This window comes from Bos taurus, chromosome 9 (genome assembly GCF_002263795.3).
Source record: "Bos taurus isolate L1 Dominette 01449 registration number 42190680 breed Hereford chromosome 9, ARS-UCD2.0, whole genome shotgun sequence".
NCBI classification, from domain to species: domain Eukaryota; kingdom Metazoa; phylum Chordata; class Mammalia; order Artiodactyla; family Bovidae; genus Bos; species Bos taurus.
The window spans coordinates 102,412,905-102,431,960 of record NC_037336.1 but is presented as its reverse complement, the minus strand read 5'-3'; the positions used below and the strand labels follow the sequence as shown (position 1 = coordinate 102,431,960).

General features: G+C 55.9%; 1 protein-coding gene across 5 annotated transcripts in view; it reads right to left on the bottom strand.

The window, feature by feature from the left end:
• Nucleotides 1-19,056, bottom strand: part of KIF25 (kinesin family member 25) — a 45,474-nt gene that overhangs the window by 12,747 nt on the left and 13,671 nt on the right. For 2 of the 5 annotated variants that reach the window (XM_024997155.2, XM_024997157.2), the window contains 5 exons: nt 17,110-17,248; nt 16,381-16,487; nt 13,539-13,627; nt 11,868-11,904; nt 4,763-4,830 (listed from right to left, as the gene is read on the bottom strand). In XM_024997155.2, the coding sequence (XP_024852923.1) occupies nt 4,763-4,830; nt 11,868-11,904; nt 13,539-13,627; nt 16,381-16,487; nt 17,110-17,248 (440 nt within the window). Of the gene's footprint in view, nt 1-4,762; nt 4,831-11,867; nt 11,905-13,538; nt 13,628-16,380; nt 16,488-17,109; nt 17,249-17,478; nt 17,833-19,056 lie in introns of those variants that run through there. The other 3 variants (XM_024997159.2, XM_024997156.2, XM_024997158.2) reach the window with 3 other exon arrangements.

Sequence of the window (19,056 nt, the reverse complement as noted above, 5' to 3'; positions counted from 1 at the left end):
CTGACCTCATCTGAACCCCGCCTGGAGCCCTCTGCAGCTGACTCGGGTCCAGCCCGTCCATAAACGCTCGCTGCCTACCTCCGAGGGATGACGACTCTTCAGTAAGTCATCACAGCGTTACCACCGTCACACTTGTAAAAACTAACACTAACTCCTTAATGTCATCCAAGAGGAGGCAGTATACACATTGCTCCAGTGTTCTGACGGTTTGTTTTTCCCATCGGTTTTTAAGTGTCATTGCAGCTGGTCGCACAGAGTCGGACACGACTGAAGCGACTTAGCAGCAGCAGCAGCAGCAGCAGCAGCTGGCCGAATGTCTTCACAGATGTTCATGGGTGGCAAAGTCTTTCTGAATGGGAAACATTTTAGGCTTCATGCACATTTTATTTAAAGAGACACTGGAGTCCTTCTCACGAAGGAGGAAAGGCCTCTCACAGGCCTGCTGCCTGCTCCGCTACTCAACATAGTACTGAGCCCTGTCAGCTAACTCAGGGACCCTCGGATCGCTGAGCAGAAGGACACGCTGGCTCTGCTCAGAGCCGATTCGGCCAGACATCCCAGCAATCTGAAGCTGAATGATGAGACAGTTACCAAATCAACAAGAGGGTTTAGTAAAGTAGCAAGTGGTGCAATTCGTGAGCAAAAACCAACAGCATTCAGGCTTACTAACTAAACGAGCTCCCAGGTATAACGGGAGAAAGATGGTACACGAGATAGGAAAACGAAAATTTAAAAACCCTAGGCAGGAATTTGAAAAGAAATGTCTAAACCCTTTATGAAGAAAACATGAACCACCCCTGAAAGACACGTAATTCCACGTGAATGAGCGAGCAGGCATTCGGCACTGTGTTCTTGGCTATGAAGTCTCACCATGGAGATGTCCCCACCTCACCCAGTTCACTGGGTCCCGTCCCAAGTGGGTCGTGAGATCCGATCCATGTAAGAAATCGGACCGTGCAAGTACCAGAGCCTGTGGGCGTGTTCCTGTGTGACCCAGGAGGCTCCCAACTATGATTATGATGAAGGGAGGAAAAGACCTTTTAGGTGGCTGAACGCTATCAGGCGCAAGGAAAAAGATACAAATGACTGTGAGGGAAATAGAGGCAACTCAATCACAGACAAAAGGTTGATTTCCCTAATACATAAAGTGCCCCTAAAAATAGAGAAGAGCAAATTTAGAATATAATAGAGCATTCCTTAAACTTCTAATCAATTCCTTACATTAGAAATCCTTTCTATACTTTCATGGAAAAACAGCTAGAGATAGGAAGACTTTGTAGAAACACGTCAGAGTCACAGGAAGGACGTTGGACCTGACCTCCAGGGGCACAGAGAGATGCCATTTCTCCCCACGGCCAGCAGCCAACCTGGGGCCCACACGGGCTGGGGACACGGAAGGTCAGGACGGGGTGGAGCGGGGGGCGGAACGCAGGCCGGGGTGAGGGGACCCTTCTCTGCTCCCGGCTCCTCCCGGTCAGCTGGCTGTGGAGGCCCAGGGCCTGTGCCTCTGCCCGCCCCGCCCTCCCCTGAGCTGGACGCTGGCCGAAGGGACGGCCTAGCCTCGTCCGCTCTGTGGGCCCCAAATAGCGTCTTGCTCGTAACGGGCTCAGTCGACGCTGGAGCGGCTACACCTAGAAACTACTGCAAATATGTTGGCAGATACATCACAGCATAAAGAGACACACAACAGACAAGCACAGCCAGGAGGCCTCAGCTGCCTGCTGCACAAATTATCCTCAAACAATAAAAGTGACCGATTTTTCCCACTGCATTTTGGGTCAGTTCCTGTCACTTTAAAAATAATACTATTTTCTGTACTCTGGAGAGACCACTTTCTCCTGACCCTGGGTCCACTGGCAGTTTCCTGAAAGGCAAGGAGTTGAGTGGGGCTTCCCTGGTCCCGTGGCCAAGACCCTGCATTCCCAGTGCGGGTTCCATCCCGGCTCAGGGAACTAACTCTCACGTGCTGCGTGCCTCAGTGAAGACCACAGATCCCACGTGCTGACTACAGCCCAGCACAGCCAAATAAATAACTGGACGTGACCCTGGAGCCAAAAGCAGCTGCGTCGGTGCCCTCGCAGTGTCCTGGGTCAGAGCCGGGCGGGGCTGTGCACCTCCCGGTGGCTGATCCCCAGGGCAGCATCGTGCCTGCGTGCTCCCGGGGTCTAAACACCCGCTGAGCCCTGAGCAGACAGCACGGGGACGCCCACCCTGAGGGCCCCTCACCCCCGACCAGACAGCAGGGAGACCACCACCCTGAGGGCCCCTCACCCCTGAGCAGACAGCATGGGGACCACCCTGAGGGCCGCTCACCCCACCCGAGGGAGACGGGGAGATGCTCCCCTCCCACGTCGTGAGGGCAGACATTTGCACTGAGCCCCGTGTCCTCGCCCGTCCAATGGTGACAGAGATGTGCTAGCATCTCTGCTTACAGTGACAGATCTTTTTGACTCTCCTTCAGGTTCTTTCACATTCGTCTCTTATTCTGAAGCTCTGTCACTTTCAGGGCTGTGAGTCCTCTCAGCGTGGACTCCTTTGTTATTAGGAAATGACCCTCTTGCTCCCGGGTAATATTATTATTTATCTGAAATCAAGCCAAGAGGAAACAGACAGCCTGCTGATGAGGGCGAAAGAGGAGAATGGGAAAGCTGGCTTAAAACTCAACATTCAACAGGCTGAGATCATGGCATCCAGTCCCATTATGGCAAATAGATGGAGAGACAATGGAAACAGTGAGAGACTTTATTCTCTTGGGCTCCAAAATCACTGTGGACGGTGACTGCAGCCATGATGTCAAAGATGCTCGCTCTTTGGAAGAAAAGCTGTGACCAACCTAGACAGCATATTAAAAAGCAGAGGCATCACTTTGCCGATAAAGGTTCCTATAGTTAAAGCTATGGTTTTTCCAGCCGTCACGTACAGATGTGAGAGTTGGACCATAAAGAAGGCTGCATGCTGAAGAATTGATGCTTTCAAGCTGTGGTGCTGGAGAAGACTCCTAAGAGTCCCTTGGACTGCTAGGAGACCAAACCAGTTAATCCTGAAGGAAATCAGTCCTGAACACTCACTGGGAGGACTGATGCTGAAGCTGAAGCGCCAATACATTGGCCACCTCATGTGAAGAACTGACTCCTTGGAAAAGACCCTGATGCTGGGAAAGACTGAGGGCAGGAGGAGGAGGAGGATGAGAGGGTTGGACGGCACCACCGACTCAGTGCACACGAGTCTGAGCAAGCTCTGGCAGACAGTGAAGGACAGAGGAGCCTGGCGGCTGCAGTCCATGGGGTCACAAAGAGTCAGACACGACTCAGCAACTGAGCAGCAACAACTTTGATATGAATAGAGTCACTCCGGCATGATTTGTTTTAAATGGTTTGTTTATTTGATTAAATCAGGATCCCCCTATCACAAGTGACAGATAGGTGTGTTAAAGTCTCTCTGAAAAAATGTCTGGTATTTTAAAAGTCCTCCAACAGTGCAGTCTACTTTCTGGGGCCGCAGCCCTGTGCCCGCCGATCAGCGCACTGCGTTGCCGCCTGCCCGGGAGGGCGAGCCCTCACTGGGAAATGCCCCAGCAGCCCCGGCAGACACACCAGCCCCGCCCCCACCAAGTGCTGCCCTGGCGGTAAAGCGTCTGCCCGAAATGCGGGAGACCCAGGTTCAATCCCTGCGTTGGGAAAATCCCCTAGAGAAGGAAATGGCAACTCACTTCAGTATCCTTGCCTGGAGAACCCCATGGACAGAGGAGCCTGGCGGCTACAGTCCGTGGGGTCACAAAGAGCTGGACATGATGGAGCGACTGACATTTTCTCCCCCATCACCTCCCAGCAGCCACTAGAGTTCAGTCTTGTCCAGAACGTCTGTAAAGGAACGAGTCCCAGTGAACCTCTGGGTCTGGCCTCCGCTGCCCACGACGGTGGTCTGTCCTCCCTTTGGGCTGCAGTCCATCCCCGGGGCCCTCAGGCTCCACCTCCCACCGGCTGAGGACAGCTGGCTTGTCCCCGGTTTTGTCGGTCGTGAGTGAAGCAGCTGTCAACACCCACTGTCACGGTTTGTGCAAACATGAGTGTAAACATTTCCGTGAGTCTTGGGTGAATGCCCGGGAGAGGCTGCTGGGTCCAGTGGTCAGGGGTTTACTGCTCCGCCTGCCATCGCCTTGGGCTGTCAGCGCATTTCCCACGTAACTGGACCTTGAGCCTCCGTCCTTGGAGTGATGTCTGTTTGGGTGTTTTGCCGGCTTGTTCACTGGGCTGTCTGTTCTCTGATTTTCCAGGGTTCTGTGTGTATTCTGGATCCAGTCCTTTGTAAGCTATGTGATTTCCAAATATTTTCTCCAGTGTGTGGCTTGTCCCCTCATCCTCTTAACAGTATCATAAACAAAATAGAAAGTTTAACTTCTGACTCTCTCATGGATCATGCTTTGGGCACGTTTCTGAGAACCCCATCTTCACCCAAGGTCACAAGGCTTCCTCTGTGCACCTTCTAAAGCTGGTGGTTTCAGGCTTGACACTCAGCTTCCACTTTACTTCATTTTTGCCAAAGCTGTGACATCTGCACAAAGACCCTTTCATTTCTGCCCGTGGACGTCCAGTTGTCCCAGCATCACCTGTGGAAAAGACTGACCTTTCTCCACTGAACTGCCTTTGCCCCTTTGCAACCAGTCAGAATGACAGGATGAATTGTGCCTTTTGTTAACCAAACCCTGGTGCAAGGTTTCCATTTGTGTAACTTTGCTCTACCTGTCGTCTTGAAAAGCACTTACCTTTCAAACGTGTATGTCTTATTAATCAAAGCGTGGCCAGGCCGGTTGCACTCCACCAGGACAGTCTCCTAGTAGAAAAGAGTTAAAAAAAAGCAAGCTGTCGTCCCCGAAGGGCTGCATTAATAGTGCTGAGCAGAGGGGGCAGAGCGCGGCCCCTGGGCCAATCGGGCTGATGGCCGCTGCTGTAAACAGGTTCTGCAGGGACACAGCCCGCCCTGTCTGCAGACGGTCTGTGGCTCAGTTTTCCTCCATAGAATGAGTAACTGAGACACAGGCCAAATGGTCCCAAGGACGGTGAGGTTCACTCTGGTTTTTTAGAGGGAAAGCCTGCCAGGCTCTTGATAGAAGCGAGTCAAGTCTACAGAGAGACTCGCACACCACTCCTCCTCTGCCCCGGCTCTGGGCAGCCGGCCCCGGCGGCTCTTTCAAGTGAGGCGGCGTCAGACTTCCCGGGGCCAAAGGAATCTTTCTCAGATATTGTTATAATTCAGTTACGACCAGTGGATTGTTGTTCAAACACATCAACTTTTGATCTGGCTAAACTATTTTCTTACACAACATCCTGTACGGAGAGAAGCCAAGGCGATCTGTGAGCAAGAAAGGAACCTGAGTTTCTCTCGAGCAAAGGAAGGACAAGCCACTGGAGCCGGTTCCACTTCTAAAACAAAACGTGAATCATGCGAACACAACATAGAAAAGGGAAGAATGAAAGCCCCAGAGCTGCAGGGATGCGAGGCCCGGGGGCACCTGAGGTTTCCGTGACAGCAGTCAGAGACGCTAGAGGGGGGCGCGCTCCAAGTCTTACTGACATCGTCTTACCAGTATCACCAACTAACATCAGTGTGCGTGGCGGCCGACTCACGCAGTCAGGTCCGACTCTTTGTGACCCCGTGGACTGCAGCCTGCCAGGCTCCTCCGTCCATGGGATTCTCCCAGCAAGAGTACTGGAGTGGGCTGCCATTCCCTTCTCCAGGGGGTCTTCCCTGACCCAAAGATCAAACCCAAATCTTATGCTTGGCAAGTGGATTCTTTACCAACTGAGCCGCCAGGGAAGTATACACACACATTAATATTTATTTTAGTAACGCTGGTGTCACACCTATATACATGTGTGTGTCCAGGCAAGAGTGCTGGAGTGGGTGCCATCGCCTTCTCCGATATATGTATATATATATATATATATATATATATATGCAAAATAAATACACATGCAAAATGTGGCCTATTTGGGTTTTTTTGCAGGCCAAAACGGTTTGCCTGTCACCCCGGCCACTGGACCTGGAGTCTGCCCAGCAGCCTGGGCCCCGCGCCCCCGCCCTGCGGCAGGCCTTCATGTTCCTGCTCCCTGACTGTGGGGCTGCTCCTTTAGCACCAGCCAGAATGAATCCCGGTGCCCCAGGAGGTACGGTGCAGGCACGCCCCCCGTCTGAAGACAGGCTGAAGTCTACAAATGCCTCGGGCTTAACCACACAGAATTGTGTGAGAATTGCTAAGGTGTACAGTCTCACCCCAAAGCTCCAGGTCACCATCTGAGGACCATACAAAGCCATGAAGACCAGCCCTTCCCCAGGAGGTCCCATGACCCCTCAGGATGCCATCCCTGGGCGTGATCGCTGGATTTAACCAGCATCCGAGAGGCCGCCGAGGGCAGGGCTTCATTTTCGCAGTCGCCGCGTCCGAGTTCTCCCCGGCCTGTCCTACGTTGTCCCCTCACGACACCGCACACCCCGCCTTCTCACAAAGAAGCATCCAGAGTAACCCCTCGTATCCAAATCCTCATGCCTTTGAGCCTTAGACATCCTCTCGGGTCCAGACACCAGGGTTCATCCCCAGAGCTCACTTCACAGTCCCTGCCTTGTGCAATCACAAGGCTCCGAAGGAACAGCATGCTCAGCGTCAGCCATCAGTAATGCTATCTCCCTTACATTCAGCTGCTTCATCATCTATTTCACTTGGATGCAATTCCCTAGGAAGCTTTCAAAGCATATAGGGCGTAAAATTCTTACTCACCAACTCAGTCCTGTAGTCGTAGAGCTAACAGCAAATTTTAATTGTGCTCCCACGTTTTACAGAAAGAAATCTGGGGCTGAGAAGGGTCTCCAGGCACATTCAGGAGGGAAGCCAAGCCTCTGGTTCCCTCGCCGCTTCCCCCCGACCCTGGCCGCTGTCGGGCTGTGTGGGCGGTTTCTAAGCCTTGGACACCTTTCTCTCCAAGGTCAGGGGTCTTCAGTCACGCCCTGGCCCCCCTGCAGCAGGAAGAGTGAGCCCACACTTTCTGGGACATCACGGCAGATATTGGGGATCCCCACTGCACAGCACACGGCCTCATGTTTGGGGGTGCTGCTCCTTCCCCTGTGACAGGCCATGAGTCTGCAGAGCTGGAGTGACAACCTCTCCCAGGAGGGGACACAGGGTACCTTGACCCCCAAAAGACGGCCTCTGTCACCTCGCCCGTGCCGGGCCCCCCGCACCAACGGTTCCAGCACTCATGTGGCCAAGTCTCAGCAAACCCACGAGGCTAAAATACAGCTGAAGCCAAGCAGCGACTTCCTGGGAGCAAATACAGGCTGGTTCGTACCAGGTGATAGACTCAGAGAAGCTCGGGAATTAGTGAAATAAATACGCAGGCACAGATGCTGAATCACCTTAAATCTCCACGTTCAAAAACAGAGCAACCAGATAGCAAAACCAAAGACCCACAAAACTCACTATAAAAGTGAGAGACAGGCTTCCCTCCAACCTGCAGGCCCCGAGGGGGTAGAGAGGGGTCAGCTGGACGTGAGCCCGGGATAAATCCACAGCAGCAACAGGGTCCTCCCTGAGACTGGACGAGCGGGACCTGAAGCAGCTCCTGGTGGACAGAGATGGACCGTTCGGGTTCCAGGAGGCCAGCAGCGCATGAAAACCCAATGACACGCTTCCCTCCACACGCTCACGACCTCAGCAGGAACTTCACCGATGGCCTCCGCAGGACGCTGGGAGCTGCCTCTCGGCTTGAGAGCCGATCAGTTACAGGGAAGGAGCAGTGCGTCATCCAGCGTCCCTGGTGGAGGGCACCGCCGGCCGGCCAGGAGTGGGGACAGTGGCTCGGTCAGAGGCTCGAGTGAGAGCCCACAGCCCCAACCACCGCCTTCTTCATCCCCACGCTGCCGCCCCACCAGAGCCCCCGTCTCCTGGGATCGAGCTGCCCAGCCAAGCCTGAGGTCCTGACGTCCACTCCTCGGACGTGCAGAAGATACAGCGGTGCGCTGGGCGGCAAGGGCACACTGTCACGTGGACGGTGGGAGAAGCCCAGGCCCTGGGCCGAGACTGCTGGACAGACCACCGGTCAGGGAGAGGGGGAGACGAGGGAGGAGACTCAAAGGCCAGGCGGCTCGAGGACTCGGCCTGAACGCGGGCGAGACTGAGCCGTGGGGTTAAGGGAGGTACCTTGGGCAGCAGAGCACAGGGACCCGGAACCAGGCGGCCCGGCAGGCGGGTTTGTAGGAGCTGGACCCGCACGCGGCTGGGGAGGCTGCCCTGGCGGAGCCAGCTTCCAGCAAGGCTCGCCTCAGCTCCGCCAGCACTTCCTTTCTTTCGTCCCCTTGCCTGGAGCAATGCACAATCAGGCCATCGTGTTCGTATTATGTTGCTTTGTTTTTAATCTTTCTTATTTGGTCCGAGACACGTGAGATGCTCCCAGGCCAGGGATGAAACCCGTGTCTCCGGTGTTGGCAAGCAAGTTCTTTACCACTGAGCCTCCAGCCCTTGCAGTGTGTTACTGCTTAATTGGCTTTTTAAGAGACATTATCCTGTATGCGAAGGTGAAGCTGGGTTAAGTCAGTTATTGGCAAAAAACTGTCTCAGTCTCTGAATACAATCTGCCCAGAAACAAATCAAGCTAGAAACGTGCTTCCACCTTTTTATTCCCTCACGACAAGTATGTTTGGAGAGCTGCCCGAGCCGGAAGCTGAACGGAGCCTCCAGGGAACAGAAGTGATGTGCGCCTGCCTGTCTGGCAACACAGACGGGCTTCACCACAGAACTGCCTGAAATACCACAAAGAACCTCGAAGAGAAATACAGATGCGGTGAGACTGCAAGGGAGAGCGTCCTCGTGAGGCCGGACAGCAGGAAGGGCCTTCCTGAGGCCGTGATGCTCACACTGTGTGCTGAGGATGCGTATGGGAGCCAGGTGGGGGTGGGCATCAGGATGGGACGGCATGTGCCAGGCCCTGAGGCGGTGCGGGGTGGGGTTGACGGCCATCGGAGGGACAATGAGAACCCTCTCTGGAGCATTTGTGTTTGAGACGCAAATGGGCCATCTCACGCTCTCCCGGCCAAGCCAGAATCTCTTCCTCCACATCAAACAAGCAAACCAAGCAAGAGACACAATGGGCAGCCCTGGCGACCCAGAGCCGGCACAGAGGCCGACTCCGTCTGGGACGGGCTTTATTTGTAGGCTGAATCCAGAACCCTGCAATGTGGAATCGGATCGCAAATCAAAATCAAGCGCTAAAGGACTTCCCTGGTGATCCAGCAGTGAGCAGTCCGCCTTCCAATTCAGGGGCACGGGCTCGGTCCCTGGTCCGGGGACTAAGATCCCACCTGCTGCAGGGCGACTAACCCACGAGCCGCCACAAAACACCCAGCTCAGCCAAAAACAAGAAACGCAGAGCTGCGCTACACGCCCAGGACAAATGCAAACTCGCGCCGGACTCTTGGGAATAAAAGCACAACGCGGGAGCCCAGAGGGCCAGGGTCACGGGCAGACCACTTGCGTCCTCAGCACGTTCAGTGGCAGGAAGGCCTTTAACAGACGGGTCAAGTGAAGGTGAAGCGTGACTTGGATTCTGCGGGTTTCCTAAAGCACAATCCGAAAGGCCCCAGTGGAAAGAAACTTTATCTCATCTTGATGGGTAAAACATTTTCCTAAACCCTCCAAGTTCCGAGTGTGAAGACTCAGTGGAGTCTGCCAGGACGGGCGGGGACCACGAGGAGGATGAAGATGTAACCAAACCACAGAGGGAGCCCCATCACTGGGGGCGGGGCTGGGGGGCGGATGTGCCCCCACAGGAAGCTCCCCGCAGGGACCAGATGCCCTCAGAGCTCGGGAGACGTAGGAAAGGCAGTAGCTTAACCACTTAGAAACGGAGGTGGGGGCCGTACGGTCGTCCCGAGGACTCCCTTGACTCAAACTCCTAATGATGAGGATTAGCTGGTCTTCTGCTCAACCCCACGACACTCGTACTGAAAGCAGCCTACAAGGCACCGAACAGCAGAAGGAAAAGTACTGAAAACAAGGAGTTTAAAATGCTTATTTTATACGGAATTTCATAATCAGCTGCAACAATTTTCATGGTTTCTTTATTTTAAAAAATTAAGCTATTGATCCATTAACTGAAACTACTTTAAAAAGAGTTGCTGAGACTTCCTTGTCAGTCCCGGGGGCAGGGTTCGACCCCTGCTCAGGGAACTAAGATCCCGAATGCCTGACTGTGAGGCCAGCAAAAAGAGTATATTTTAAAACAATAAAATAAAATGAAAACAAAAAGAGTTGCTCAAGTTTATAATATGTTATCACAATAAGACTGATTCAGACAACGGGCCTGGCAGACGAGCACCGAGCCTGAGGGCAGTCGATGCAGCCCAGGACTGGTCGCCTTCCAAGAGGCCGCTGTACTCTAAAGGGCCTGGACTTTCATGTTCAGTGACAATGGTCAATAAAGGAGCTAAAACTGTAGCAATTCATTTTGTGATGGTCATAATACAGCTAGGACATCTTTTAAAACTTTAATTTACGGAGACTTTCAGACAGACACAAAATTGGATAGGGCAGGACAGAGGACCCTCACCCAGTATCTTTGGGCTTCCCTGTGGCTCAGACAGTAAAGAACCCGCCTGCAATGCAGGAGACCGGGTCCAACCCCTGGTCAGGAAGATCCCCTGGAGAAGGGAATGGCTACCCCCTCCTGTACTCTCGCCTGGAAAGTTCCATGGACAGGCTACAGTCCACGGGGTCGCAAAAGAGTCAGACACGACTGATATTTTTCACCTCCAGGATGCGTTCACTAGAATCTCCAGTGAAGAACTTTCCCTCCTCAGTGATGCGTTTGCCCTGAAACAAGTTCATCAGGAAGGGCCACAGAAGGTCTCCTTCTTTCTTTATCACGTCTCAGAGTAAAGGACCCACATGCCAGCGCTCTCCCAAGCTGGTCAACGAGATCTAAAAATAGTAATAGCTGTGAACTGAAGGTTTTCGTAAGAGCATGTTATTTTGGTCTGTGTCATTCACCCCCTAAGCTCCACTGTTCCGTCTGACACCCGTGGGCGCTCTGTTAAATAGGCTCTGAGTCCTCCAGCAGGAAGCCCTGACCCTTCCCCTTCCCCTGTCCCAGGCTCGTCAGGACCTGTGACCCATGACCCCTTAAGGAACCCCACCGCCCTGCACCCACTGCTGCTTCTGGCCTTTTCAACGGATAAATGTGAGCAAAGAAAGTGAAGTGAGAGTCGCTCAGTCACGTCCCACTCTTTGCGACCCCATGGCCTACATCATCCATGGAATTCTCCAGGCCAGGATACTGGAGTGGGTAGCCTTTCCCTTCTGCAGGGGATCTTCCCAAACCAGGGATCAAACCCAGGTCTCCCGCATTGCAGGCGGATTATTTATCAGCTGAGCCACCAGGGAAGCTCAAATATGAGGAAAATTGGGCTTTAAAGGGAAAAGACAATTATGAGTTCATAACAGAAGTGTCTGTTTCAAATTTACACGACTAAGTTCATTCTTAAGTCTATTCGTTTTATACTTGCACTTCTTTCCTGCAAACGTTAGGACTCACTCATGTGCATGGATTGACGTGGGGGCTGGAGAATTAATGAAAGGGGTGTGGCTTCCCTCCCTTAGAGTTACAGGCGAACAGCCTTATGGGCTCACATGGGACAGGCACCCAACGCCTCACGAATTCCACGTCTGATAGAAATCAAGAAACAGAAACATTAACTAAGAAAGCATCAATAAAGGAAGAGGTGCTTCCTATTCACTCAGCCTCCAAATCACTCAGCGGTGGCATATTTGAACCGTCAGACGGAACGCTCCCAGATACAAAGTGTAAGGAAAATTCACTCACGTCATCGACTGCGTGGACCACTCCTCCGGACACGGAGCTGAGGGATAAACAGCATGGAAGACACGCGTTACGATGGAGCTCCTGCCGCCCCCGTATCCCAGACTTCGGGCTCGCTTCCGGCTCCCCCCTCTCGGTCCCTGGCGTCCTGCGTCTGGGTCTCGACTTCTCTGTCCTTTCTTCCGCTCCCGCTCCCCTCCCCTTATCTTGGCGCATTTTCCCCACACACCTCCGCTCTGTTGGGTACTTTTGCATTCTCTAGCTGTGCTGTGGGACACGTACGTCTACATGTAAACGCCTCCTACACAGACAGCCTGAGTGGGGAGCTTGGGGTGACCGACACAAAGAAAGGCCTGCCGAGGTCTCTGCCTGCAGGAGCCCCAGTTCGCAACTGCAAACCCAGAGAGAGGCGACACGCGCCAGCGCTGGAAGTGAGTAACCGCAAATGACAGGAGAACGTGAAACCCAGTTCACGACGCCTCTCGGGAAGCTTCACCACGCTGAACAGCCCAGGGCGGTGCTGTCTGACAGACTTCTGTGATGATGAGCCATCCAGCGGCGCACCTGAGACGTGGCCGGAGCAGCTGAGAAGCTACGCGTCCAGATTACTTAACTTTAATTCATTTAGTCACAGACCACCTGAGGCAGGAAGTGACCCCGTCAGGCAGCACAGAAGCAGATTAGTAATGCGACGGGGCCATCTGCAAACAGCACCCAGAGCACGTTCACGGAGACGCCACGTTTCGGGACCGCTGGCTGCTGGACCGCACTGCAGAGCTAGACACTGCACCACTTGTTTCACGCGCGGGACTGACCGAGGGCTTCCTAAAGGCCCTGCAAGGCCAAGCGCTGCACTGTAGCTCGTGCGGAGAGCAGAGCGGACGGGCCTTCACAGAAGAAGGACGTGCGGGCGGGGCACGGGGAGGGCCTCGGTGAGCGCAGTCCCAGGGGCGGGTGTGAGCGGCCACCGCGAGCCCTCGGGCGGGCCCGGCCCGACCCGGCGGGGCAGAGGACGCTGTGGGCTGAGCGGGACGCGGGCCGGGGAGGCCCAGAGTCAGGAGCTGCTCCGACGGGCCGCCCCGTGGAGACGGCCACCGGGCATGTGTTTCATCGGAGAAAGAAGGGAAAGTCAGGGTTATGATTTTCAAGGAAACGAACTTCAGGTAACTTGATGTCACCCGTCACCACGGACACTTTCTCTCAGTCGGGAGCTGAGTAGTGACCACCCCTGATCTCTGAGGGGCTCTGGGGGCAATCAGAGGGCAGGGACCAGCAAGAGCGGCCTGCACCACTAAAGGCTGCCCGAGCGCCTGGGCAGCAGGGCCCCTACGACCCCTCTCTTTCTTGCTCAGATGTTTTGGCCGCGTTCAGGCACATTCCAGAGAGACTGGCAGCCACTCACTCACTTAGCAAGTCAGCTCCATCCAGAAAAGGGCCTCATCCAGAGACCAGAACATAGGAGGCAGGTGCCGCTTCTGTGCTCTGTCCCTAAACACACACACGCGTGTGCACACAACACACATGTGCAGACAACACACAACACATGTGTGCCCATAACACACACCACACACGTGTGCATACAACACACACACAACATACACACCACATGTGTGTTCACACACGTAAACACACATGTGTGCACATGTACGCACACAGAGTGAGGAAGCAGGTTACCTGTCTGGTGAGACCGGCTCCTGAGCCTCGTCATCGAAGGGCAGCAGAGGGCGGATCCGACAGTGGACTCTGATGTTGCCCTTCAGCTCCTGAAGCAGCAGGTTTCCTGTGAGCCTGGGAGCGCGTGGAACCCAGGGACCATTTCCTCGAAGAGCGTCTGCTAAGGACTTTCCCGAGACGTGAGCGCTGGACTTTCCCACAAGCCTCAACGAGTGAGAAAACCCCTCGGAGCAGGGAGTGTCTGTGTCACCTCAAATGACACAGACGTTTTTAAAAATTCACTCTTATTTGCTCACGTGGCAGATGATTACCATGGGGCTGTGCACATCGAGAGGCTGCCGTGTAACCGCGCCCCGGGCTAATCTCTCAGGGATTCGAGAAGGCTTCTGAGCGGCTTGTCACCCAGACCCTCCCAGGGGTAGATGTGAGGAGACGATGCAGAAACAGAGACGAAGAATAAGGCCCTGAACCTCCACCAGCACAGCCCGGGAGCCACAGCTGCCTGCACCGGGACTCACAGAGCTGAGGCACCCGCTATCTTAGGAATTCACAGCAGGAGCGTGTTGAGTGTAGCCCCGTGGACATGGCCACGTTTCCACAGGGCTGTGCCTGGGTCCCTCCAACAGGGAGCTCCTGTCTCCTGGGTGAGCTGAGTCACCACTACACGCTCCTTACTGGAGCCTCTGACCCGCGGCCCTTTGACGCCTTTGGGGCCACACTGAGGGGGCCCTTCCTGGAGCCTCTGACCCGCGGCCCTCTGACAGCTTTGGGGCCACACTGAAGGGGCCCTTCCTGGAGCCTCTGACCCGAGGCCCTCTGACAGCTTTGGGGCCACACTGAGGGGCCCTTCCTGGAGCCTCTGACCCGAGGCCCTCTGACAGCTTTGGGGCCACACTGAGGGGCCCTTCCTGGAGCCTCTGACCCGAGGCCCTTTGACAGCTTTGGGGCCACACTGAAGGGGCCCTTCCTGGAGCCTCTGACCCGCGGCCCTCTGACGCCTTTGGGGCCACACTGAAGGGGCCCTTCCTGGAGCCTCTGACCCGCGGCCCTCTGACAGCTTTGGGGCCACACTGAAGGGGCCCTTCCTGGAGCCTCTGACCCTCGGCCCTCTGACAGCTTTGGGGCCACACTGAGGGGCCCTTCCTGGAGCCTCTGACCCTCGGCCCTCTGACAGCTTTGGGGCCACACTGAGGGGCCCTTCCTGGAGCCTCTGACCCGAGGCCCTTTGACAGCTTTGGGGCCACACTGAAGGGGCCCTTCCTGGAGCCTCTGACCCGCGGCCCTCTGACAGCTTTGGGGCCACACTGAAGGGGCCCTTCCTGGAGCCTCTGACCCGCGGCCCTCTGACAGCTTTGGGGCCACACTGAGGGGGCCCTTCCTGGAGCCTCTGACCCGCGGCCCTTTGACGCCTTTGGGGCCACACTGAAGGGCCCTTCCTCTCCCAGCTTGTTGGAAGCCCTGCTCCTGCATCCCCCGGAAACCTTCCTGCCTGCTCACCCTGCCAGCCCTCGCTTCTCCAGGGCATGTCCACCGTCCTCCTGACACGGCTGAGATCAACCCAGCCCTTCCGCGTCCTTCCTGAAGCGTCATGTCGGGGACAAGAAGCACATCTCTAGGCAGAGGGAGCCCCCTCCTTCTCGGAGGGGGCTTCTGTCTACACCACTGGGTAAACCAATAGCTTCCTTGGCAGCCATGGACACGAATGGCCAGCCCCCACCGGGACTCCACGGACACCTTGTGCCTTGGTGCCCAGGGGACTCTGGAGCCATCAGCTCCTCCTCCTCAGCTCCTCAGCCTTTGGAGACAGTCCCAGAAAGCAGGAGAAATAGCTGCAGGCTTGCCAGATGCCCACAAACATCCCAGGCCAGAAATCCAGATGCGGGGAAGAAGCCGCAGCTTCTCAGGGAGCCGTGCGGACCCTTGGGACCCAAGAGGCCTGGGGAGAGGTGGCCGCTGGACGAGGTGGGGGATGCCCGGAGGCGGCGGCTGAAGGGAGACCACCAGTCATCCGGGGGTTATCACAGCTGCGAGTGACAGGCGCGACCTCCCAGGACAGGTGGGCAGCCAGAGGCAGGTCAGAGGAGCCTGGAGGCCAAGGGACAGCGACCCCGGGGGACTTGTCACCCGAGCTTGGGCTGCAGGTCGGCCAGAGGGCCCACGAGTAGCCACAGTAACGGCGGCTCAGAGGGTGGGGGGACACCGGCTCTAACTGCTGGTCTGCCTAGAAACGGACCTCGGCCCAGCCAGGTGGTGCTGGCGCTGGCGGGGCCACACCCGGTCCCCACACAAGTGCCTGGTGTTCCGGGGACAGGCCAGGTGCAGCCTGCTGAAATATTTTGCTGTTCAACCTGTCTGCGATCAATTCCTTCCAAACTGGTATCTTCAAAGTCATCAGCCTGCCTGCTTATTTCTATCGTCACATGAAATTAGGGCCCAAAGAGTCCGGGTCTGGACGGAGGCCGGAGCACATCCCCAGGCCTTGCCCAGCTGTCACCTCTGCACAGACACTGGCTGGGTGGACAAGAGCTGGCGAGGAGGCAGGGCCTGCCCCCTGTGCCCGCGAGCGTCTCAGAGGCGGCTCAGGCTTTACTGGGCTCCTGTCCTGCGTCGGGGTCTCCGCCTCTGCAAACTGCTTCCCCACCCACGCCCGCCGGCCCGTCCGAAGGCCCCCCAGGTGCTGGGTGGTCACCTCCCGCCACCGCATCGCCCAGCCTGGCCTAGGGGCCCAGCCCTGTCCCCGACAGAGCAGCCAGAGGACCGGGGAGGCGGCGGCCTCCGCGGGGGGACAAGGACCCCCACCCACACTGCCCCCGTTGTCAGGGTCGGGCGGAGGGTCACCCACCACCAGGGCGTCCTGCAGCCGCCGCCGCTCCCGCAGCTCCCGCTGCCAGCGCTCTGTCACATCCCTCAGGGACTGCTCCAGACGCCCCGCCTCCGCCGAACAGGCTGCTGCAGGCAAGGTCACCCCGTCAGAGCGGCTCCCGAGGGCCCGGCCCCTTCCACCAGCCCTGGGTCCAGTGCGCTGCAGGCTGGGCCCTTGGCAGCCAGGGCACCAAAATACAGCCTGTGCCAGCCTCAGGGAAGGCCCTGGGTCTCAGGACAGCGGCCATGGACGCTCATCTCCATCCTGATGGCCTACACCATGGTCTGGACAGGGGTGGGGGGCACAGGGTGGGTTCCTGGGGTGCCATGGTGGGGCAGGGGGCACTATGTGGGTTTCTGGGGTGCCATGGTGGGGTGGGGGCCACAAGGTGGGTTCCTGGGCACCATGGTGGGGCGGGGGGCACTATGTGGGTTCCTGGGGTGCCATGGTGGGGCAGGGGGCACTATGTGGGTTCCTGGGGCATCATGGTGGGGTGGGGGGTACTAGTGGGTTCCTGGGGCACCATGGTGGGGGCCCTTACACAGAGGGCCCTGTTCAGCCACAGGTTAAGGTCAAGAGGTCAAGCGGTCACCCAGAGAGCAGGGACTCAGCCCTGCCCGTGAGCTGTCAGGCCCCCAGCACTGAGGGGGCTGGATGCCCAGGCCCCAGGCGGGCTGCTCGCGGCATCTCGGTCGGGGTCTGTCTTACCCAGCAGAGCCTCGCAGTGGAGCTGGGCCGTCTGGACGGCCTGAACTATCTCAGAAAGACAGTCCCGATACTCCTCCCGGTAACTCTGGAGAAGCCCCCGAGAAGAGGACCGAAGCGCCTCCATCTCTCGTTTCAGCTTCTGCAAAACAAGGACCCACAGGACTAACATGATGGGCATGGCTGCTGCTCATCACAGCGCACTCACCGGACTTCCACAGGGTGAGGACACAGCCCGCCCCGGCACAAGGCACAACCACACACGGTCGATCAGACCCAGATCTGGTCAGGCTGTTGCCCTCAACCCAGACCCAGGCACGCTCGCCAGGCACACAGACACGCCCCGGCTCCCTCCCAGCACTGAGCCCAGACCTGGGGTCTGCACTTCACAAAGCAGCCTGGGTGGCTTTACACACTTGTGCAGCTGAAGTGCTTAAGAAAATCAGGTCTTTCACCAGCTTCCGTAGGAAGCGCAGCCCATGGCCCAGTGGAGAGTTCGCCTGTAACGATTTTCCGCCTGCTGTTTACTTCCTGCGACAGGGGGCTCCCCTCCCGGGAACAAAGCTCTAATCTACTCCCCAGGCGTGAGAACAATGCCCGCCTGGGTTATAAACGTGCACAGCGGAATTCCAGGCACACAAACACTGGATTCCAGAGCCCCGGGAACAATGCGACAGCCCAGCTGAACAGCACTGAAATAACTTGGAGGTATGCTGGCGCGAAGACCGGTCCATGAAGTGAAAGGACGGAGGTGCTGCCCTTTAATACCAAACGCTTAACTCATGGAGCCCTAACTGGGCTGAAACACACGTTCTTGGTCCCTTTCCTAAGTCTTTCTGGCTATAAAGTGGGGACCGTTTCAGTGTGTTTAGGAAACATTTTCATAAAACATCAAAACTAAATTGAATTAAATTATTTTCACTTTGTGGAACGCAGATAAAGTTATATACTTCACTGAAGGATGGATTAATTTTACCCAGTTGGAAGAGAATGAAGAATTAATTCCATACAAACCCATTCTAAATAAACTAATGCAGCTCATGCTGGGGGCGGGGCGGGGAACCACCCCAGGGCAAACTAACCCTATTAACAGATGGTGCTTCTATTGCTGCAATGATGATCTTTTTTCCTTCTAATCTTTACCCAGGTCACACTGTTTGTAACAAAAGGGGAACAGCGCTGGAAAGGCACCCACCCTGGAGAATCGCCGGCGGACTGTGTGCCTCGCCCCCCGCTCCTGCCAGGAGCCGCAGTGCTTTAAAGGAGGTGCTCTCTTGGATAATCTGCTGTGCTGCTGCTAACTTGCTTCAGTCGTGTCTGACTCTGTGCAACCCCATAGAAGGCAGCCCACCAGGCTTCCCTGTCCCTGGGATTCTCCAGGCAAGAACACTGGAGTGGGTTGCCATTTCTTCTCCAATGCATGAAAGTGAAAACTGAAAGTGAAGTCGCTCAGTCGTGTCCGACTCTTAGCGACCCCATGGACTGCAGCCTACCAGGCTCCTCCATCCATGGGATTTTCCAGGCAAGAGGACTGGAGTGGGGTGCCATTGCTGTACAAACACCATTTAATGAGATGTGTACGAGCCAGTTTTCTAACATTTGACGCGAAGCGTGGGTGAGAGCAACTGTGACGTATGAAATTCCACAACCAGGAGCATGCAGCACTCCGCCTTGCGGCCAAGACGCATTTCCTTCCTGTCTCTGCACGAGGCCTCAATCGGACTCTGAGGTTTAGCCTTCTCTTTAGTTTCGGAAAGCAGAATGCCCACGGTGAACTGCGTCTACTACTGATTATAAAAATGGGAATCATTTTGTCGTTTAATAAACAAGACCACGCAGTCGCCTGTGATGGAAAGTCCACACGTAACACCCTGTGGGGCTTTGCTTCCTGAAACGAAGGCTGCTTGTGATTCCATGAGAGTGGATCGTCAGGCTTCCCTGGTGGCTCAG